The sequence below is a fragment of the Bufo gargarizans genome, chromosome 6 (assembly GCF_014858855.1).
Source record: "Bufo gargarizans isolate SCDJY-AF-19 chromosome 6, ASM1485885v1, whole genome shotgun sequence".
NCBI lineage: Eukaryota > Metazoa > Chordata > Amphibia > Anura > Bufonidae > Bufo > Bufo gargarizans.
This window is the reverse complement of record NC_058085.1, coordinates 89,215,275-89,238,680: the sequence shown is the minus strand read 5'-3', so window position 1 is coordinate 89,238,680 and position 23,406 is coordinate 89,215,275. Positions and strand designations below refer to the sequence as shown.

At 44.0% G+C, this 23,406-nt stretch overlaps 1 protein-coding gene across 1 annotated transcript; it reads right to left on the bottom strand.

The window, feature by feature from the left end:
• Nucleotides 1-1,219: 1,219 nt before the first annotated feature.
• On the bottom strand, nt 1,220-22,816 carry PIGU (phosphatidylinositol glycan anchor biosynthesis class U). The gene is made up of 12 exons (XM_044297911.1): nt 22,662-22,816; nt 21,135-21,199; nt 12,883-12,942; nt 12,595-12,657; nt 11,080-11,189; nt 8,905-9,005; nt 7,298-7,395; nt 7,067-7,221; nt 5,639-5,782; nt 4,929-5,053; nt 2,905-3,047; nt 1,220-2,597 (listed from the first exon to the last, which is right to left on the bottom strand). The coding sequence occupies exons 1-12, from the start codon at nt 22,789-22,791 to the stop codon at nt 2,484-2,486; spliced, it is 1,308 nt and encodes a 435-aa protein (XP_044153846.1). The 5' UTR covers nt 22,792-22,816; the 3' UTR covers nt 1,220-2,483.
• Nucleotides 22,817-23,406: the final 590 nt, after the last annotated feature.

The following is a 23,406-nucleotide window of genomic DNA, read 5'->3' as shown; positions in this document are numbered from 1 at the left end:
GGTTCGCTTGCTATGGTCTACCGCAGAAACTATAGGGTTAAGTGTACCAACAACCAATCCACATTTTGATCTGAATAAGTAGAATAGCAGATAATTGTATTTTCTGTGACAAATCATCCCTGGGACTTACTAGCAAAAATATACAATAGGTTATTGTGTACATGGAAACGTGAATACCATTTAATATGTGAGAGAACAATGTGTAAAGTTAAAGGGGTCAGCAACGTTCAGCACTCCAGCTGTTGTATGCCTGCTGGGAGTTGTAGCTTCACAACAGCTGGAGTACCGGAGGTTGCCTACCCCTGCGTTAGAGTATTCTCTTATTGTTACCTTGTGTAGATTCAAATCACCACCTACATCTTAAAGGGTGCCTAAGGCCTCTTTCACACAAGCGAGTTTTCAGTGCGGGTGCAATGCGTGATGTGAACGCACAGCACCCGCACTGAATCCTGACCCATTCATTTCAATGGGTCTGTGTACATGAGCGTTTTTTTTTTTTTTTTTTTTGGGAGTACAGATCCATGGAAGGTATATAGGATCCATACTCCGCATGCTGCAAAAGCGGAGCCGATGCAAGCTGACGGTGCAGAACGCTCTAAGAAGCATCGCTGCATCTTCTGGGCTTTGAGTGAAGGTTTAGGAACCCTTTAAGTGGCTTGAACACGGTCATGTATAAACCATGAACAGTAAATTTTAATAACTGAACATAGAAGATATTAATAAAAATAGGTTTCCGTTTTGATGTACACTATTCTCCTGGTAGATCGCTATAATATTTGTTAACACATACCAATACTGTAAGAGCCACGTTAAGTCACATTTCTTTACTATTGCAGATTTCCAGTCTTGGCAAGCAACAGCATAAAGAGAAGTGTCACCCAAAACTTAAAATGGTTTTCCCATCTGAGACAATGGGGGCATATCGCTAGAATATGCCCCCATTGTCTGATAGGTGCAGGTCCCACCTCTGGGACCCGCACCTTCAATGATAACGGAGTCTGGAAATGAAAGGAGGGAGCGCTGCGCATGTGCAGCTGCCCTCTATTTATTTCTATGGGGCCGCCGAAAATAGCAGAGCCAGTTGTCTGCCCCATAGAAATGAATGGGAGCATGGGAGCATCAGACAATGGGGGCATGCGCGGTGCGCTCCCATTCACTTCTATGGGAGCAGCAGCGCTTGGTGGTGGACGGACCCTGGGAAATCCAGGGTCCTCCAGCCACAGCGCTCCCCGCTTCGTTCTCGGTGCGGGTCCCAGCGGTGGGACCCGCACTTATCGGACAATGGGGACATATCCTAGCAATATGCCCCCATTGTCTGAGATGGGAATACCCCTTTAACAAATCAATTGCCTGATATCAGTTGTCAAAGAAGGGGAATTTTTTTTTGTTGTAAATGCTGACCACTGCCCTGCTGACTGCTAATACCTGGCCAATTTTATTATTTGGGAATGTACACCTTCCCAGAGAACAGTGGTGTCACAGTAATAGCAATATGTGTTGGCTTCTTCATGTTACTGATTAGCATTGAATTCCATTAGTCTGACCCCCACCCTTAAGGATGGGCCATCAATCAGGAGATCATCTTTAAAGGGAACCTTAACCTTTGACGAAACCAGGAAGGTGCAGCAGAGTTCCTCAGATCTCTCTGCACCTTCGGGTTTCATTGGCTCTGCTTGACTTTTCCAGCATTCGGAGTACGGGTTCCCATATACTTTCTGTACTCCGCATGCTGGAAAAGCTGAGCAGAGCAGATGAAACCCAAAGATCTGCTGCACCGTAGGGATTTCAGCAAAGGTTTAGGTCCCCTTTCATGGCCATATTGGAAAATGTACCTAAAATCTGACTGCTTCAACTTGTGTGTGACCAACGTCTCTCCACAGAACAGAGCAAAAACACCAAGTCCCTTTAAAATTTGGCCATACATGTAAAAGGCATATCACACATTTGTCTGGCCGCAGGATTTGGCCATGTATCGTTTGCATTGTACGTCACATATAGTACAGCTCTACTTATGAATATAAAATAAACGGAGTGATGAGGAAAATCTAAAGAAAACCGTAGGAGAAGGACTCAGACAACAGCACCGTATACATCCATATATGATCCAACCTTCTGCCTTCTATCCAAACATGCCATGTCTTTGCCTTTACCACAGGCAGCAGCCACCAGGACTAATTCATGGACAAGTAGAAAATCGTTGCTTGAAACCCTGTGGACACCGGTCATCTTCGGTTGACTTTCTGACCATGCTTCATCCACAGAACTGAAATACGTTTGGTAGAAGGGAACCGCCATTTTCCGTGCTGCTTTACCTTGTCAAAAACCCACTGAACTGTAAAAAAGATTGATAGGGAGTCTTTGCTTGTCCTTTAGGATGTGGACAAACAGGATGGAACATACAACCACTCTGTTCCACAGCGGGCGCTGCCCCGATCTCACCACATCCCACTTTGTAAACAAACCCTCTTGTACCCATCATGGTATTATTTCAGGATTAAGGTGGCTTCAGTTCCATCTTTCTTGGTTAGATACAGGCCATGGTGAAGATGATACTCTCTCCGTAGGAAGGCATAAAAATAATCCGACACCAGCAGAATCTGAAGGAGAGAAGAAAAAAAACTAAAAAACTTGCAGTACATGTAGAGCAGGGATCAGAAAACTTTGGCTGCTGTCAAACTACAACTCCCAGCATGTACACTTACTCAGCTGGGTTTGTAACGCCCATAGAAGTGAAAGGAGGATTCTGGGAGTTGCAGTTTCAGAACAGCTGGTGGCTGATCTAGTGTAACAGAATGGCATGGGGGTGAGGGATGCCCACATTTTGGTTTGCCAGCAGTATACCAAGACCCAGTGGGGTCATTTTCTACAACGGGACAAATTTAAAGGAATATGAACAAAACTTACCTGTGCTACATTAAATGAGAGCGTGATGGCATAGTAGAAATTTGAGTTGGCACTACCCGCATATATCCACAAGTGCCAAAGGACTGGAAAGAGAAGTGAACACACCACCAGCATGCAGGAGACTATAAAGATGTTACGCAGAACTGCATGAATGAAAAGACACAGGAAGAGTTGATCTCGACTTATCTGGAGCACATAGTCACAGCTATACTATCCATCCACATAATACATTGTAGGGTACCAAGGCCATCACATGTCTGTTTTAAGACCAATGGTAGTCTATGGGGTTATTCACACTGTATTTTTTATTTATTTTTTACGGTCAGTTCTATCTTGTCCGTTTTTCGCTGACAGACTGCCCCCATACAATTGAATGGGTCTGTTTTTAATGTCTGTCTCAGAAAGGCATCAGTGAAGAAAACATCTGTTAAAAATGTCAGTTTTTAGCGGACGTTTTTTCCACTGTCGTGTGCATGTCGCCTAACACTGAGGTGTACAATCTCCAACTGGCACATTTGGGACGGTGTTCCTATTACATAAACACATGGCACTGTAATTAACACTGCAGTCGCATTCATCTGAATGTGAGAGTCTAGATATGTTGCATTATCAATGTGCTTAGCATAGCAATACTTAGCCCCTATCCAAAGGGTCCAGAGATCGGATTGTTGGGGTTCCGAGTGCTGGGACCCCCACCAATCTCAAGAAATTTGTCCTCCTGTATGAATGCTGTGGCAGTGAAGCATGTGAACTGTCAATACCGATCATGTCTTTGGGACTTCCAGAGATAGCGTGATATTGTACTCACCTCCATAGAGTTTACTAGAGCAGCGGTAGACATGCATGGCTGACACTCCATTCAAACGGAGGTATACGGGACCTCCATTCACTTGATCGCTGGGGTCCCAACAGTTGGACCCCACCAATTAGACACTAAACTACTTTAAAGGGGTTTTCCAAGATTTTAATACTGATGACTTGTCCTCAGGATAGGTCATTATTATCTGATGGGTGGGGGTCTGACACCCAGCACCCCCGCCGATTGGCTGTTTGAGAAGGCACTGGTGCTCGCGGTAGCGCCATGGCTTTCTCACGGCTTTGCCTAGGCTATGTGATGTCACGTTCATCGGTCACACGGCCTAGGTGCAGCTCAGCCCCATTGAAGTGAACAGGGCTGAGCTGCGATACCAAGCACGGCCACTATACAATGGATGGTGCTGTGCCTTGTGAACTGATAACAGGCTGCAGGGCTACTGCGAGTGCCGGTGATATCTCAAACACCTGACTGGCAGGGGTCCCCGGTGTCAGACCCCCACTGATCAGAGTAAAAGTCGTCAGTAGAAAAGTCTCGGAAAACCCTTTAAAGGGAACCTGTCAGCTGCAAAAACCACCCCAAACCGCCAGCAGTACCTTCAAGTAGCCGGCAGTGTGTTTCTAATGATAATGATTTTCTTCCTGCAGTCAAATGCGGTAAAAGCATGAAAAAACAAACAAACAATCTTTTATCCTCCGTCTGTGCTAATTTTGAGTCCCTCTTGACGTCAAGCGGACAGCGACCTCCTTGCTTCAAGTCAAGGTAACCGCGCCCTCTTCCCTGCCCCTTCGCTGTGACTGACCGCGCTTATGCCCGACAGCCGGCTGGCTTTGCCGAACAGCCAGCTGTCAGTTACAGCGAAGGGGCAGGGAAGAGGGCGCGGTTACCTTGACTTGAAGCAAGGAGGCCGCTGCCCGCTTGACTTCAAGAGGGACTCGAAAATAGCGCAGATGGAGTTTTTTCATGCTTTTACCGCATCTGAGTGCAGGAAGAAAATCCTCATTAGAATCACACTGCCGGCTACTTGATGGTACTGCTGGCGGTTTGGGGTGGTTTTTGTCGATGACAGGTTCCCTTCAGGTTCACGGTCCCCTGCTCCTCCCCCTTATGTGCACACTATTAACCTTAATGGTTCATTATAATCCAACACATTTTAGTTATGCTACTTTAATGAACTACCACCACTATCCCCACCTTTCCATAAACTTACACCGTGACAGGTGAGACCACATGGGAAGAAGAGCCATGTAGAAAGCCACATCTCCCACAGTGGGGTAGGATTTGAAGATGGAGATAATTGCAATCTGTATGAACATCAGGAACACTGGGTGGTCTCTGCAAAAACAAAAAGCAAAGCGAAGGTGCAATATAGTGAAACCATCAATGTAATGTTAGATTGTTGTTCCTTTACAGATAAAAGGGGCTTCCTTTTATATTACTATAGCGTGCGGTCTGTAGGTTCCTGGGGAGCTGACACATGCCAGGATATCCAGTAATATATTTTTTTTTAAAAACCTGCTTTATTTAAAGGGGTTATCCAAGACTATAACAGACCTCGCAGAGAAGCTGACCAACGGTGGTGAATGGCTGCGGTGATCACAGCTAACCAAGCATAGCACCGTCCATTGGATAGCGACTGCGCTTGGCATCGCCAGATCAGCCCCAATCACCTGAATGGGAGGGACCTGTGCCTTGGCCGGCCCTCTTCAAACTGCTGACCAGCATGGGTGCCGGAAATCTGACTTCCACCAATCAGATACTGATGACCTATCCTTAGGACAGGTCATCAGCAGAAACCAATTGGAAAAACCGCTTTTACAAGCACTTATAACTATGATGTTACAATAGAGCAGCTGACTTCCTTTCAAGCATAGCAATCCTAAGCAATGTGAACAAGCTCCAGCGCTGTGTATTACTTACTTCAACTTGATGGACAGTGGCACAGTGTAAAAAAACACATTAATCTGAAAGACACACACAAAGAACAGGCTGAAGTGCGCAAACATCTCTGCAAAGAAGTACCAGAACAGGCCAATGTTTGGAGTCAAGTCAGGAACGGAAAGTCTAGAAGAGATGTAAAGAGTCAGTGGTCAGGACTGAACGTATAACAGGATCAGGCACCATATCATAAAACCGTTTAAATAAATCTGGATCTAGAAAGTGTCTAAAGACGCACCAAATTTTGTTTTCATTGGCAATCCCAAAGTCTCAATTACCTGGGTATACAGAACCCAGCTCAATTACACTTACTTTACCCTTTCATTTACTTGCCACTACAGAGGAGGACAGAAATAATCCCTTTCTTGGTTTGGTCGGATGAGCGTGGTCAAAAAATGGATGTATTACCCAGATTCATGTATCTTTTCCAAGCGATCCCTACTTGTGTCTCGGGATGTTTTTTTCTCAGTTTTACGACGCGCCATCATGCCCTTTGTGTGGCATACTGGCAGGCCAAGGTTAGGTAATAAGATGTTAACTAAACCCAAATGTCGAGGAGGTGCTGGCCTTCCGGACCTTAAAGGGGTTCTGCAGTTCTTTTTAAGTGATGATCTATCCTCTAGATCAGGGTTTCGCAACTCCGGTCCTCGGGGCCCACCTACCAGTCATGTTCTCAGGATTTCCTTAGTATTGAGTAGGTGATATAATTAGTGTCAGTGCATCAGGACTTACCACAGGTATTCATTCTGTGCGATATTCTCAAATCCTGACTGGTGAGAAACCCTGCTCTAGATAGATCATCACCATCTGATTGGTGGGGGTCCGACACCCGGGACCACTGCCGAATAACTGTTTGAAAAGGCAGTGGCACTACAAGAGCGCCACGTTTCCCTCAGGCTCAGTGACGTCACGACTAGTATCACTGGCCTGGGCGGGGCTAGGTGCCATTCACTTGGGTGACGGGCTCCCACCAATCAGATACTGATGATCTATCCAGAAGATAGATCAGTAAAAAAAAAGAACTGCAGAACCCCCTTAAGCTAACCACACCTCTCTCAGGTGGCAATTGTCTGTTTTCCCTGAGCTGGTGGCTTTATACAGCAGTCTGGAAGGCAATACAAACTTACTAGAGCCTCCAGTTGTGTCTCTCCAGCAGCTCATTCCTACCCCTCTATAAACTTCTATGGAAAGCAAATAACCTGATCTCTCAGTGAGGGATCAAGATGTATTTTAGCACTAAATTAAAGGTGAATGATCACTAAACAATTTAGGAGAGAATACTTAGCCCTATGTGGAGAAAGAGCCATTGTTCTGAAATAAGATATATTAGAAGATTTCTTACATTTATTCCCCTTTAATATTGATTTATACAACGTTTTTTTGAAAGCACAGCGACCATTTAGGACTTACATAAAGCCGTAAACAGAGTGGATGAAATCCCAGGAGTTCAACAAGAAGAAGGAATGGCAAATCAAGATGGTCAAGCTGCCCACATAAAGGGAGGAATACTGACAGGTCAAAATCCAGAATCTGGAACTTGACATCTTCACAGGTATAAACTCTCTCTGAGGAGAAGAAAAACCATCAGAATGCTGTCATCTTAGGAGACTTCAGTACAAGATAATGACTTCAATGAGGTACCTGTAGAAGATATAAGAGTGCTGCAGGGAACAAGGTAACGGGGTACAGAGATTGGTAGGTGGCCAATGACAGGAACACTGCACTTAGGAGCGGACTACCTAAGGAAAAACCAGGACAACATAAGTAAAATATGCAGTTAATGTACACACCATAGTGGACTCATTATCAAACATCCACCACTATGTCTCCATAGAAGTGTAGACAATGATGAAGGTGAACATATTTACTGTCAAGATGGTCATCAGAGGGTTTGGAGCCGATGATTTGACCATACAACCCTACTAGATCTCACCCTTTTGCCAATGATCCAAACCCTAACATTTCTGGCTCCAAGACTTTTCTCAAGTTCTCTGGGACAATCAGGTTAATAAAGGCTATGGACACTTTTGGGGGGCATTTCTGAGCTACAAAATCATGTTTTCAATTGGTCTTTATTAAGAATATTTAGCCCCTTTCTCTGAAGAGCCTTGAGATTCTCTAGTAGCAGTATCTGTGTTTATATTGTTTCCTGTTAGGCAGCTCAGCCGACGACGACTCATATCTGATCTTCTGACTTTAAACACTCATTATAGCTCAATTTTTATCTTACCGAACTCAAAGATCTGAAACATTTTCTACATACACAAAAGACCCATTACTCAAATATTGTTCACAAATCTGTCTGAGGCCTCTTTCACACGACCGTATGGCTTTTTCAGTCCATTTTTCATGGATCTGTTGTTCCGTTTCCGTTCCATTTTTTTTCCTTATGGCATATACAGTATACAGTAAATACATAGAAAAAATTGGGCTGGGCATAAAATTTTTAATAGATTGTTTTGCAAAAACGGAACGGATACAGAAGACATACTGATGCATTTCCGTATATGTTCAGTTTTTTTTGCGGACCCATTGACTTGAATGGAGCCACGAAACGCGATTTGCTGGCAATAGGACATGTTCTATCTTTCAATGGAAATACAGAAACAGAATACATTAGTTTTTTTTTTGCGGAACCATTGAAATTACTGCTTCCGCATACGGACCGTATAGGGAACGCAAAAAACGGCCCGCAAAAGGGAACAAAAAAACGGTTGTGTGAAAGAGGCCTAAATCTGTGTTAGTGAGCACTTCTCCTTTGCCGAGATAATCCATCCCACCTCACAGGTGTGGCGTATCAAGGTGCTGATTAGACAGCATGAATATTGCACAGGTAGAAAACATGGCTGAACTATTACACAAAAAACCCATCTACCTTTTGCGTCACCCCCATTTCCTCATTGATTGTAAGCTTTCTTGAATTGTTAATAAGATGATTATTATTGACCCCTTAACTACCAAGCCTATTTTAGTATTAGCGCCCACGGGAATTTTTTTGTCTCTGCATAATTGCACTTTTAGTGCCATAATGTTTTTAATTTTTCATTCAGGTAGCCATAAGAGGACTTGGATTTTTTTTTGGGGATAAGTTGCATTTTTCCAATGGCACTATTTTGGGGCACACGTAATGTAGGGAATGGAGTCATATAGGCTGAATTTTTTATATATTATGAGAACTTGTAGTTTCCACAGCAATGAAGATCTTGTATGGTTAAAAACCAATCTGTATGTATAAGAACAGGACTCACCTTTCACTGTAGCCAGGATAAATAAAGCGATTATTGCATTATTGATGGCGCAGGTAGATTTGGCCACGCAGGATAGAACAGTGTATGGGTTCAACAAGTAGCTGCAAGGAGAATGATACTTAACTATTAATGAGAAAGGCAGGAAACATCTGGTCACTAGAAGTACAAGGATACAGAACGGCAAAGTGAGCCTATTCTTACAACATAGCCTGTGACAGGTTAAAGGCAGAACAGAATCCAGCTCATGAATTTAGCAGATGCCTCAAAACCGTCACCATTACACCTGAGGGACAACTGGTGCACAGCAGGAAAGCAAGGACCCTGGGCAGTACAGAAACAGTTAAAGGAAATGGGTCACCAACATTTTTCTTTTCTGCGGGGTCCTGGGTGTTCTACCCCCATCGATCAGATACTGATGATCTATCCAGAGGATAAGTAATCAGTATTTAAAGGGACACTGACAGTCCTAATAAGCATATTTAGCTATATATAGGACTGCACAGGTCTTCTAATGTGTATTAAAATCATATAAGTATACCCCATATAAGTATACCACCTTATAAATACAGTAAACTCATGTTTTATAACCTGATAGAATAGTGTTCTTTCTGCCCAAGGGGCGGCGTTTCAGCTTCACTTGCGCCCAGCCAGCCTCGCCCCAACTGCCGTTTTGAAGCACCGCCCAGCTCATCAATATTCACTTCGCTGGGCGGCTTCTGCTGTCCCCGACGTTCCGAGATGCCGTGCATGCGCAGTAGAAAGCTATGGGATCTCGGAACGTCGGGGACAGCAGAAGCCACCCAGCGAAGTGAATATTGATGAGCTGGGCGGCGCTTCAAAATGGCGGTTGGGGCGAGGCTGGCTGGGCGCAAGTGAAGCTGAAACGCCGCCCCTTGGGCAGAAAGAAGACGATTCTGTCAGGTTATAAAACATGAGTTGACTGTATTTATAAGGTGGACAGGGGTATACTTATATGATTTTAATACACATTAGAAGACCTGTGCAGTCATATATATAGCTAAATATGCTTATTGGGCCTGTCTGTGTCCCTTTAAAGGGGTTATCCAAGACCTATAATGCCCCCCCATATGCCCAGGCCCCTCACAGAAGTTGTACTTACCTCGCTCCCCTGCACCCGCGTCGCTTCTGACACTGGCACGACCGACACATCTCCCTGTCTAGCGTATGAAAACATCGGGTGACTGGGGTAGGCAGCCAATAGCAGGCCACGATGAGGATGAACCTCCCTAGCATAGCGGGTTACGCTAGGGAGGCTCGTTCCAGTCACGGCCTGCTATTGGCTTCCTTCCCGACAATCGCCTGCTAAATTGTCCTGTGTAAAGGGACCTTAATCTATACACAGAGGTAATATCATTACAGAAAGGATTAGTATGACAGATAAGCAGATAACTGCAGTAAAGTTGGGGATTTTGTTTAAATATCGATACTGACATGGAAAAATTAAAAATAACATGAAAAATTATTTAACTATAAGTTAAACATAAAAAAAGTGATTTAAACAATAGGTCATTTTCTGGCGACATATTCCTTTTAACCAGTTTAAGACTGGGCCAATCACCCCTAAAAACCCCCAACCCCCTCCCAGATACATTTTTTTTTTAGTATCTACTGAAAGCCATCACTTTTTTTGTGTTGGTTATGTAGGACACATTTTAATACTAGGGAAAATGTAAGAAAAAAATATGTCTGTTTTTCACATTATTTTAATAGCAGGGAAGTCCTGCAAGGATGTTCAGGGTGCACAGAAAGGTTATGGCCCGCGCTCTGTGGATTCCAGCTCCTTCAGTCCACCACTGCAGTGTTGGTGCTCGGTCCCCACTTGTCAAGTTCTAGAGTGGACGGGGGTTAAATGTTCAGCTGTAGCCAATGACTGGACACAGCGGTGATATGTCCCCCAAGCAGAACGTGACCCAGTGGAGTGCCACTTGGTGGGAACATCACTGCTGCAGTGACAGACCTAACCCCTTTCCATCCCGGAGGTGGGGGCCAGAGAGTGTCGAGAGCACATCGGTGGACCGAGGGAGACAGAAACCAGCAGTGGGGATAAGGTCCTTATGCTTCCCTCTGCAGGCCCAGCGAGGTGGATAGCGTAGCCAAAAAGCCTGCCAAATTGGACAACACCTTCAAAGCCCAATAAGAAATCAAGATACTTACAAAAGTGCCACCTTTAGTGGAATATAATGCATTTCTGTTGGCACTCGGAGAAGTTCCTGAGCTGCTGTGGAATACTTTTTGAACTCCAGGTATAGTTTCTGCTGTTTGAACTGTAGAGGAAGAAACAACAAAAAATGAATAAGAACACTGGACGGGGTCTAACATAAAGAGGCCGCAGGATGACACCATGAACTGAATATAATATTCGTCAGTTTTGGAGATGTACAAAAGGATATAACCTGTGGTCAATGAAAATGCCCATCTATACCAAGCTTATTGCAATTGTCTGTATGATGTATGTGCATCCCTTTTCATATGTACAGTGCCATGGAATGAATAGCGCTTTAATAATAGATAATAATAATGTATATAACCCTGTGTGCAAAGTTACTTGGACATCAGTCTGTGCTGGGCTCAGGAGAAAGATGGACTAAATCATCCCGTCCAGTCACTGAATGGGAGGAGACGAGTGCAGTGATTTACGGCCAGTGTCCATCCATGTGTCCATGTCATTACTCGGACATTGTGTACGGTAAAGTGGAGTGCAGTATACCTACCAGACTATCCCAAATACCTCAGTCCTGTTCGCTTCCATATAACCACCCAAAGTGTGGACAATTAAAACCAGCCCTCTATAGATTCCCCTTGTGTAAGGCTAGCGCTACACAGCAAACAAATTCACATTACCAGGGGAACAATCAGACACTTACCTGGAGACCTCGGTTTCAGATTCTGCCATCCAAGGTGGCTTCATCACTTTTCAGACCACCCGATCCACACTGGGTGCCTTTGGTAGTCTAAGACACGTCCCACTTGTCCGACCCTGCTCTTGGAGGTGAGCAATACTGGGCAATCCAAGGACTGAAAAGCCGTGCGGCCATGTTGGATGGCAGAATAGGAACTTGGGAATTGGCGGCTCTGCAGCTAAGAACGGAGGTCACCAGGTGCGTGCACTGTTCGTTGCCCGTTTGTGTTTTTTTTTCCTCTTGAACCAGAGGATTGGTTTAATATATGCAAATACTGCGCTGCCAGTCGCACCTAATGACCAGCTGGTGTGGACGTCTGCCGGTTGTCCACATTCACTCTCCTTATGGGCAATGCAGCGGTGGACACAGATCTTACCCTGTGACACTACAAGTCACTGCGTAGCTCCAGCCCTACCTAATTCTTACAAAAGGTTGAATGCAGCCTGAAGACGTCATCCCCCACTTCTATGTCTACGATGGACAGGGGTATAACTACCATAGCGGCAGACCATGCGACTGCTATGGGGCCCAGGGCAAGAGGAGCCCAGTGTTAGTTGGGATAATCTCCTCTTCTACTGGAGGTTAGAACTTGGTCAGGACTCTACCCTCTAAAGGAACAACTTTTAGCAAATGAGGCAGTCGAGAAATGGGTCATTGAAAAGGGTCTAGGCAGAAACCCTTCTGTCCTGTGTGGGGGGCCTGGTTTGATTTTTGCTATGGGGCCATTACTTCTCTATGTACGTAACGCCACATAGATGACTTGTCTTACCATCACTTTGTTATATTCTTGAACTGCCAAGTAAAGTGCAACTGCAGTAAGTGCATCTGTTATCTGAGAAGAATAGAAAGAAAACACATTATTGCATTGACCCACATTCAGGGAAGCATTTTTTTTCTAAATAAGACCAGTATTGCATCTGATCCCTATTACGGTGAATGGGCCTGAGCTGCAATACCAGACGCAGCCAAATGGAAAAGAGTGGCGCTCAAAAAACAGAAACCTGTTTCCCAGTCCTGAAAAAAAGGCTTTAAATTTTCCTTTTAATTTTCTACTTACCATAAAGACTATCTCGGAGTAGTCTACGAGGAAATGGAAGAGATAAATAATAAGGGGCGTCTGCAGGAAAGAAGAAATCAGAAAAATTAGCAATGTGCTTGCAATGATGGAATCTTACTCCGACAGACACTTCCCCAACTAATGAAAAATGTAGAAGACAGACCACCGAATAAGGGAAAGCTATGGCCGAGTGCGATCAATCAGATCCAGCAGTCCTTAGGACGTGGAGCAGGCATGCCCTGGAGAACTCACAAATCTATGAAACCGCTCCTTCAGCGCTGACGTCCGAGAATGGACCAGCTACGTAGCATTAAGCTAATAGTGACACATAGCCTTTTATTTTCTGATTGTACTTTTTTTATTCTATTTCCTGGACCCGATTATGGGGGCGGCCATCTTGCCTGAGCTGTTCTTAACAACATTAGGGATATGCTTCACAGCAGCCACGTGGTTTGTTGACTTCTATGGGAGAGTTCTGTAGCCATGCTTGTTGCAGAGGTCAATGTACAGGGAGGAGGAGTAGTAGATAAGCTGTGCCCATTCGATATTGTGAGGGGTAGATCCTGTGTTATCTATGTACAGGGGTGATATCTGTAATTTTAATCCTGCCGGTGATAATAATGAGTTGACTGACGAGAAGTTCTTTCTACAGATTATGAAGGGACAGCCTTTTAGGAGGCCGAGTGGTGATGGAGCATGTGATCTGACGTCATCAAAGGTCCTTTAGCCCACAGCTCATCATTCAAGAAGTAAAGAGACCGGGAACTACGCGATCAAGAGGAGAAGGTGAGTTAACTTTTTTTTTCTTTTTTTTTAACCCCTCCAGCACTATTATACTATGCATTCTGTATTCAGAATGCTATTATTTTCCCTTATAACCATGTTATAAGGGAAAATACAGTGAATAGACTGTCACCTAGCAACCATGCGTGAAAATCGCACCGCATCCGCACTTGCTTGCGGATGCTATGCGATTTTCACGCACCCCATTCACTTCTATGGGGCCTGCGTCGTGTAAAAATCGCACAATATAGAGCATGCTGCGATTTTCACTCAACGCACAAGTGATAGAAAGTTTGGAACCGCGCTGCTCTAGACTAGATTCCCCGGTCACTGATGGATGGCATCGGGCTTCACAAGCCTTTTCTTTATCACCCCAGCAGGGTCCGATCTTCCAAACACAATAGCCTCTATGAGGTTCAAAAGGATAGGCAAAATAGTGAAATACCCTTTATCAGATGGTTTAAAAAGGTTTTAATCTACTCACAAGAGTTGTTCAACAAAAGGCATATAGTAATTTCACTTTAAAACGTCTCGTTCCTGCCCGACCCGGGTTTCGCTGCCTCGCTTCTTCAGGGGCGAACTGCGCATATGCGCAATCGGGCTCCTTAAATAGCCCAGCTGTCTCGTTACAATCAATGTTTAACCGGATCGTATCCGGGAATTATACAGCAAACTTTTGCATTATATACTTTTAAAGCAACATTATTTTCATCGTAGTTGTTATCATCAACTTAATCATAAATCATGACCACTCTTCTCTTATGTCACAATGTCATTATAGTCAGCCCAATCATAATCCATGACCACACTTATCTAATACAACAATTCCTACTAATAGCCACACTTTATACACATTTTCCAAAAGTTGTTACACATTATTTGCACATTTCATAACCTTATTCGTCATCTCCTTTAGTCTATCAATATTCATAATACCTTCATTTCATCCCACCTTCTCCTAGAGCGTCATTCGAGACCGCCCAATCCCGCCTCTCTTATTACCTCCAGCCATGTCACACCATGACGCTGCCCTATCAAGGCAGTCCAGCCCCTTGACGTCACTCGAAGGTCCTCAAGAGGCGAGATGGGGAAGAATCAAATAGCGCACCAGGTAAAATTATATCACAAAAGACACGGTTTCAGATCAAATTCAATATTTAATCCACCTGGCTGCAGAGTCCCTAACTGGTAGATCCACTCGACCTCTTTCTTGTTTATTTGTGCCAGTGAATCCCCTCCTCGCCAATGTGGTCTAACAGTCTCAACTCCAGCAAATTTCAAACCCCGTGGATTTTTCCCGTGTACAAGTTTGAAATGGGCTGATACACTATGGGTGACAAGACCTTTTTTAATATTTCGTATATGTTCTTGTATTCGAACTTTTAGCTTCCTTATTGTTCTACCCACGTACTGGAGCCCACATGGGCACTCCAGTACGTATATGACATTCTCGTTTTCGCATGAACAGTTCCCTCTTATGCGGAATTCCATTCCATTCTTGCTAGATATTATACTATTGCTGTTTCTCTTATGCTCCTTTGTGTTCCGGTTTCTGCATCCTGCGCAGAAACCACACCAAGTAAACTTTCCTCCCTCTCTATTTATTTTGATATTTGCTGGTGGAATGGCGCTGTGTACAAGCTTGGTTTTAATATTGGCCGCTTTTTTGAAAATAAAGGAAGGATTTTCGGGTATGATCTTTCCTAAAACCGTATCATTCTTCAGTGTCCCCCAGTTCTTTTTTACCATTTTCTTAATATTATCGGACATGGAACAATACTTTGTCATAAATGAAAACTTATAGTCCCTATTCTCTTTTTTCTTCACTATTCCCTTTGTGTTATCACTTTCTTCCTTTTTCTCTTTTTCCACAGTATTTATGCATACGTCCAGATCCGCCTCATCATAACCCCTTTCAATAAACCTGTTTTTTAGTATATTACTTTGTATTCTATATTCTTCCGTTTTTGTGCAATTACGGGCCATCCTCTTGAATTGTCCCTTTGGGATATTCTTGAGCCAAGGTCCGTAGTGGCAACTGGTCACATCAATATAGGAGTTGACGTCTGTCTCCTTAAAGTATGAACTAGTCAGGAACTGGCCGTCTTCTATCCGTATGCATAGATCAAGGAAATTCACTGAACTATTACTAATTTCCCCCACAAATTTCAAATTCCAGTAGTTGTTATTAAGTTGATAGATGAAGGACTCAAGACCTTCTCTCTCTCCTTCCCACACTAGGAGACAGTCATCGATATACCTCCTCCAGAAGGTCAATCTTCCTCCTGGGGTATCTGCTCCTAGTGTGGGAAGGATAGTAGTCTCTTCCCATGCCCCCATAAAAATGTTGGCAAAACTTGGGGCGAATTTCGCCCCCATCGCCGTACCAATACACTGTACATAGTGTGAATCAATACACCAGAAATAGTTATAATCAAGGCAATAGCTGAGGCATTCCATGATAAAAGCTCCCTGTAATTCCCCTATTTTCACATCTTTTTTAATCCTGTTTTCCACAGCTTCCATCCCTAAATTCTTTGGGATGACAGTATATAGGGATGCCACATCAATTGTGGCCATCCAAGTTTTAGTGGTGGGGGGACTTAGTTCTTTAATCAGTTGCAATACTGCCCCGGTGTCTTTCAGGTGCGAGGGATTCTGTACCACATATCCCTGCAGATGGAAATCTATATACTCAGTAACCCTGCATGTTAGTGAGTTAAGACCCGAAATTATAGGTCTTCCCGGGGGGTCGACCAGGCTCTTATGTACCTTTGGCAAGTGATATATCACTGGTACTACCGGAAAGGGAACGGTAAGATATTCATATTCTTTTTTATCTAGTATCCCCTTTTTATAGCCCTCTTTCAGGATATTATCAAGGATCTTTTTATATTCTTGAGTGGGATTACTTTTCAATTTTCTATACGTTGTTACGTCCGATACCAATCTTGCCATTTCTATCTCATATTTTTCTTTATTCATTACGACCACCCTTTGTCTGCCGGCTTAATTATTAAATCTGGGTTTTTTTCCAGGTCTTTAAGAGCTTTTCTTTCTTTATAACTGAGATTCTGTTTCACCTTATTTATATCCATCTCTTCTAATTCTTTTAGCAGGCCTGTTTTAAAGGCCTCCACACATTCATTATTCCGATTTTTTGGGAAAAACTTTGATTTTCCTTTCATATTTGTATGTACAATCCCTTCCTTCTCTTCAGTTTGTGTAGGTAGTTCTACAGAATTTCTACTTTGTGGTGCAGGGTTATTGATCCAGTATTTCGCCATATTAATTTTCCGAATGAACTTGTGGATATCAAGAAATGCCTCAAACTTGTTAATCTTCTGATTAGGGGCATATTTTAGGCCCCTACTCAGAACACTCTTTTCTCCCTCCGTTAGGGTGTGATCACTTAAATTAAATATTCCTATGTTTCCTTGATTCTTTTGGTTTTTGGACTCATCCTTCCTCTTTCCCTTTCCCCGTCCTCCTCTATTAGACTTCTTTTTTGTGGTGTCTAATAGAGGAGGACGGGGAAAGGGAAAGAGGAAGGATGAGTCCAAAAACCAAAAGAATCAAGGAAACATAGGAATATTTAATTTAAGTGATCACACCCTAACGGAGGGAGAAAAGAGTGTTCTGAGTAGGGGCCTAAAATATGCCCCTAATCAGAAGATTAACAAGTTTGAGGCATTTCTTGATATCCACAAGTTCATTCGGAAAATTAATATGGCGAAATACTGGATCAATAACCCTGCACCACAAAGTAGAAATTCTGTAGAACTACCTACACAAACTGAAGAGAAGGAAGGGATTGTACATACAAATATGAAAGGAAAATCAAAGTTTTTCCCAAAAAATCGGAATAATGAATGTGTGGAGGCCTTTAAAACAGGCCTGCTAAAAGAATTAGAAGAGATGGATATAAATAAGGTGAAACAGAATCTCAGTTATAAAGAAAGAAAAGCTCTTAAAGACCTGGAAAAAAACCCAGATTTAATAATTAAGCCGGCAGACAAAGGGTGGTCGTAATGAATAAAGAAAAATATGAGATAGAAATGGCAAGATTGGTATCGGACGTAACAACGTATAGAAAATTGAAAAGTAATCCCACTCAAGAATATAAAAAGATCCTTGATAATATCCTGAAAGAGGGCTATAAAAAGGGGATACTAGATAAAAAAGAATATGAATATCTTACCGTTCCCTTTCCGGTAGTACCAGTGATATATCACTTGCCAAAGGTACATAAGAGCCTGGTCGACCCCCCGGGAAGACCTATAATTTCGGGTCTTAACTCACTAACATGCAGGGTTACTGAGTATATAGATTTCCATCTGCAGGGATATGTGGTACAGAATCCCTCGCACCTGAAAGACACCGGGGCAGTATTGCAACTGATTAAAGAACTAAGTCCCCCCACCACTAAAACTTGGATGGCCACAATTGATGTGGCATCCCTATATACTGTCATCCCAAAGAATTTAGGGATGGAAGCTGTGGAAAACAGGATTAAAAAAGATGTGAAAATAGGGGAATTACAGGGAGCTTTTATCATGGAATGCCTCAGCTATTGCCTTGATTATAACTATTTCTGGTGTATTGATTCACACTATGTACAGTGTATTGGTACGGCGATGGGGGCGAAATTCGCCCCAAGTTTTGCCAACATTTTTATGGGGGCATGGGAAGAGACTACTATCCTTCCCACACTAGGAGCAGATACCCCAGGAGGAAGATTGACCTTCTGGAGGAGGTATATCGATGACTGTCTCCTAGTGTGGGAAGGAGAGAGAGAAGGTCTTGAGTCCTTCATCTATCAACTTAATAACAACTACTGGAATTTGAAATTTGTGGGGGAAATTAGTAATAGTTCAGTGAATTTCCTTGATCTATGCATACGGATAGAAGACGGCCAGTTCCTGACTAGTTCATACTTTAAGGAGACAGACGTCAACTCCTATATTGATGTGACCAGTTGCCACTACGGACCTTGGCTCAAGAATATCCCAAAGGGACAATTCAAGAGGATGGCCCGTAATTGCACAAAAACGGAAGAATATAGAATACAAAGTAATATACTAAAAAACAGGTTTATTGAAAGGGGTTATGATGAGGCGGATCTGGACGTATGCATAAATACTGTGGAAAAAGAGAAAAAGGAAGAAAGTGATAACACAAAGGGAATAGTGAAGAAAAAAGAGAATAGGGACTATAAGTTTTCATTTATGACAAAGTATTGTTCCATGTCCGATAATATTAAGAAAATGGTAAAAAAGAACTGGGGGACACTGAAGAATGATACGGTTTTAGGAAAGATCATACCCGAAAATCCTTCCTTTATTTTCAAAAAAGCGGCCAATATTAAAACCAAGCTTGTACACAGCGCCATTCCACCAGCAAATATCAAAATAAATAGAGAGGGAGGAAAGTTTACTTGGTGTGGTTTCTGCGCAGGATGCAGAAACCGGAACACAAAGGAGCATAAGAGAAACAGCAATAGTATAATATCTAGCAAGAATGGAATGGAATTCCGCATAAGAGGGAACTGTTCATGCGAAAACGAGAATGTCATATACGTACTGGAGTGCCCATGTGGGCTCCAGTACGTGGGTAGAACAATAAGGAAGCTAAAAGTTCGAATACAAGAACATATACGAAATATTAAAAAAGGTCTTGTCACCCATAGTGTATCAGCCCATTTCAAACTTGTACACGGGAAAAATCCACGGGGTTTGAAATTTGCTGGAGTTGAGACTGTTAGACCACATTGGCGAGGAGGGGATTCACTGGCACAAATAAACAAGAAAGAGGTCGAGTGGATCTACCAGTTAGGGACTCTGCAGCCAGGTGGATTAAATATTGAATTTGATCTGAAACCGTGTCTTTTGTGATATAATTTTACCTGGTGCGCTATTTGATTCTTCCCCATCTCGCCTCTTGAGGACCTTCGAGTGACGTCAAGGGGCTGGACTGCCTTGATAGGGCAGCGTCATGGTGTGACATGGCTGGAGGTAATAAGAGAGGCGGGATTGGGCGGTCTCGAATGACGCTCTAGGAGAAGGTGGGATGAAATGAAGGTATTATGAATATTGATAGACTAAAGGAGATGACGAATAAGGTTATGAAATGTGAAAATAATGTGTAACAACTTTTGGAAAATGTGTATAAAGTGTGGCTATTAGTAGGAATTGTTGTATTAGATAAGTGTGGTCATGGATTATGATTGGGCTGACTATAATGACATTGTGACATAAGAGAAGAGTGGTCATGATTTATGATTAAGTTGATGATAACAACTACGATGAAAATAATGTTGCTTTAAAAGTATATAATGCAAAAGTTTGCTGTATAATTCCCGGATACGATCCGGTTAAACATTGATTGTAACGAGACAGCTGGGCTATTTAAGGAGCCCGATTGCGCATATGCGCAGTTCGCCCCTGAAGAAGCGAGGCAGCGAAACCCGGGTCGGGCAGGAACGAGACGTTTTAAAGTGAAATTACTATATGCCTTTTGTTGAACAACTCTTGTGAGTAGATTAAAACCTTTTTAAACCATCTGATAAAGGGTATTTCACTATTTTGCCTATCCTTTTGAACCTCATAGAGGCTATTGTGTTTGGAAGATCGGACCCTGCTGGGGTGATAAAGAAAAGGCTTGTGAAGCCCGATGCCATCCATCAGTGACCGGGGAATCTAGTCTAGAGCAGCGCGGCTCCAAACTTTCTATTATTTGCATTGAGTGTGAATACCTACCACACTACCTCGGAGCCTGCAGCAGCGCAAGAATCTGCCCCTATTGGGACACAGGACTGACTTTTATTGTATTGCTTTTCTGAAACGCACAAGTGATGCATGAAAATCAACGCTCATGTGCACAGCCCTATAGAAATGAATGGGTCGGGATTCAGTGCGGGTGCAATGCGTTCACCGCACGCATCGCACCCGCACGGAAAACTCGCCCGTGTGAAAGGGGCCTTAAGGGGTTGTCCATTCCTTTACAAACTATCTAATTAGTGGGGGCAAGCACCCCTGCCAATCAGCCGTTTTTCAGTAGTTCCGACACCTGATACTAGAACTACACAGCTCCGACCACTGTGCAGTGGACAGAACTGGTTACTGCAGTGATCCGGTCATTCACTTCAATGGGAGCGGCTCTGCAGTAACCAGTTCCATCCACTATAAAATGGAAGGAGCTGTGTAGTTCCAGCGCTGGAGCTACTACAGAACATCCGATCAGTGAGGGTGGGGACTGTTAGGCCACTGCCGATCATGATAGGTCATCATTTGTAAATGAGTGGACAAGCCCTTTAAGGAAGGACATGTATAGAGCCTGCTTCCTGCAGGTGCCTGGCTGAAAGCACTATCACCGTATAATTACAGGGCGGTTCTTATACCAAAGAGGCCAATACTATGGTACACAGAGCGGTAACAGTAAAGAGGATGGCACAGCGCGCGGCGGCTTACTTCATGGAAGACATCTCCTGAGTAGGGGGAAACATCAAGGTCCAAAAGGGCCATTCCTTCCACAACTGAAAAAGAAATAAAATACATTTTATTACTCAGAAATCTGACAGCAAAGACATGAGACATCATGAGAACTGACGTAGAAAACTCAGGTTTTCACAGGAGTTTCCCTTTAACTAAAGTCATTATGGGTCAGAGATACGGTGAAGTCACTTTCATAATAAAAGGGCTCTAACAGACCCCCTTTCTCACTGATCACAGGGCTGCTACCTTTTTTGTGGTATGCAGTAGCATAGTAGACTATGCAATCGCCAGAAAGTTATACAGCAAAAAAAGCATGTGGTATATACCACGTAGGCCCGACACCTATTCTAAAACTAAATGCATAGCCTTATAATCCTGTAAACTTCTAGATGGACGGGACCACTGCAGCCAATGCGTCCCCGAGCAGCATGTGACCCAGAAAGTGAGGCGCCGCTTGGGGACATACATGTCTCTGCTGAAGCCAGGTATTGGCAGTAGTGGTACAAGTGATCCCATCATTCTGGAAGTTTCCAGGAAGGGGACTGGAAGAATGCTGAAGGGAGCAGAGACGGTGAACATGAGTTTTTCAACAGGTAAAGAATGCTGCAGGGGTCCGACAACCCCAATTGAGGTCCATCTGGTTGTAACCAGTTGGGGGGGGGGGGTCCCCTGCACAGTCTGACGCTATTCAATCAGTGCTGCCAGTATCACAGGGACACGCCCCAACTGGCAGACTACTACTAGCAATTCACACATAAAATTGTAGTAGGAATAATAGCGGAATGACACAGTATCGTAATGAATGTTCCAGAATTACTACATGGGGAATGCAAGTCGTTACTAAAATAGACATTTCAGGAGAGGGGACGGCTTAGACTAAAACATTGACGACCGACCCTCAGGAAAGCCTAAAGAAAAAAAAAGTATCAGGTATCCACCACACAAGTGCTAAATGTCAGATCAGTTTCCCTCCCCCCGCAGAGGATGTATGGAGTGGCAGGGTGCAGGAGCGGCCACTGTTCCAATCAAACTCCTCCTGGACACAGATGATCGGCTGTGGGGGGCAGCGGCCTGTCATAGCAATCACTGGAGGTCCCAACAGGTATCCTCCTCCAGACTACTCTTGACTGGTTGCTAGGGAACTGCTGACAACTCCTCTGAAGTGTAGGCACTGTATTTGTACCAATCAGGTTGTCAGCTCTGAGAATGCTCAGTTCCAAGCTGATGGCAGCAGAGAGGACAGGGCACAGGCTGGCAGCCCTGCCAGATCTCATCTTGTGCAGTCTTACATCCAGGACCAGCCATTTTTACAACCCACTGTACCTGTAACTACATCCCCTCCTTACTCCTGCTCAGCAGTTATAACCCCCATCATCCTGGCATACCCCTGTGATCACATCTCCTGCACCCAGAGACCCCCACCCCTGTCCCATCCTGGCTGTCATCCGCTCGTGCTCTGACACTTCCCTCTCTGTAGCTCATGGCGGTCGCTGCCCTCCTCACCTCTCTTCCATGAGTTGAGCGGAGACACGACCTCCACGCGCTCGGAGATGAAGGCAGCGAGGCTGGATCGAAACAGGAAAGCCCTGATCGTAACTGCCACCAGCACCACTAGCACCAAAGGCGCCGCCATGTTTCCAGAGCAGGCTGCTCGAGCAGCGCGGGGAATCATGGGAAAAGGTGGGGAATGTAGTTCTGCTGTCAATGTACCGACAAGGCAGTCGTAAGCGGGGAAACTACAATACCCACAATTCTGGGCGAGAAAATCTTCCTCTCTTCCGGGTTTGAGATAAAACCTACAGCTGCCGAGACGGGACAAACTTTTGACAAACGCGCAGACACAGTTTCCGAGTTCTCCGCATACAGTGGGCATTATTTTCTCAGTTGGCAAATTCTAATATTTTCAACATGCATTTTACCACAGGACACTGGTATCTGAGTTTTTTTTTTTTTATGAAACACTGAGGCCAGGTTCATACTATGCAAGTTTTGATGCAAATAGAAAAATGGACCCTGGCTGCCTCATTGAGGTGAATGTCGAATTCCATATGCCCAACTTTGACAGCTCTAGTCCTCCACGCCAGCTCCAGTCCTCCACACCAGCTCCAGTCCTCCCCCCAGCTCTAGTCTTCCACGTCAGCTCCAGTCCTCCCCGCCACTCAGGTCCTCTAGTCCTCCACGCCAGCCCTCCCTGCCGCTCAGGTCCTCTAGTCCTCCACGCCAGCTCTAGTCCTCCACGCCACATTAT

Excerpts from the sequence above, each read along its gene's own strand:
- PIGU (XM_044297911.1), bottom strand. The coding sequence starts at position 22,791 with ATGGCGGCGCCTTTGGTGCTAGTGGTGCTGGTGGCAGTTACGATCAGG. Across the intron at positions 11,190-12,594 it reads AAGAATATAACAAAGTGATG|TTCAAACAGCAGAAACTATA; the intron begins GTAAGACAAGTC and ends CTTCCTCTACAG. Across the intron at positions 5,783-7,066 it reads CACTCTGTTTACGGCTTTAT|ACTTTCCGTTCCTGACTTGA; the intron begins GTAAGTCCTAAA and ends CATCTCTTCTAG.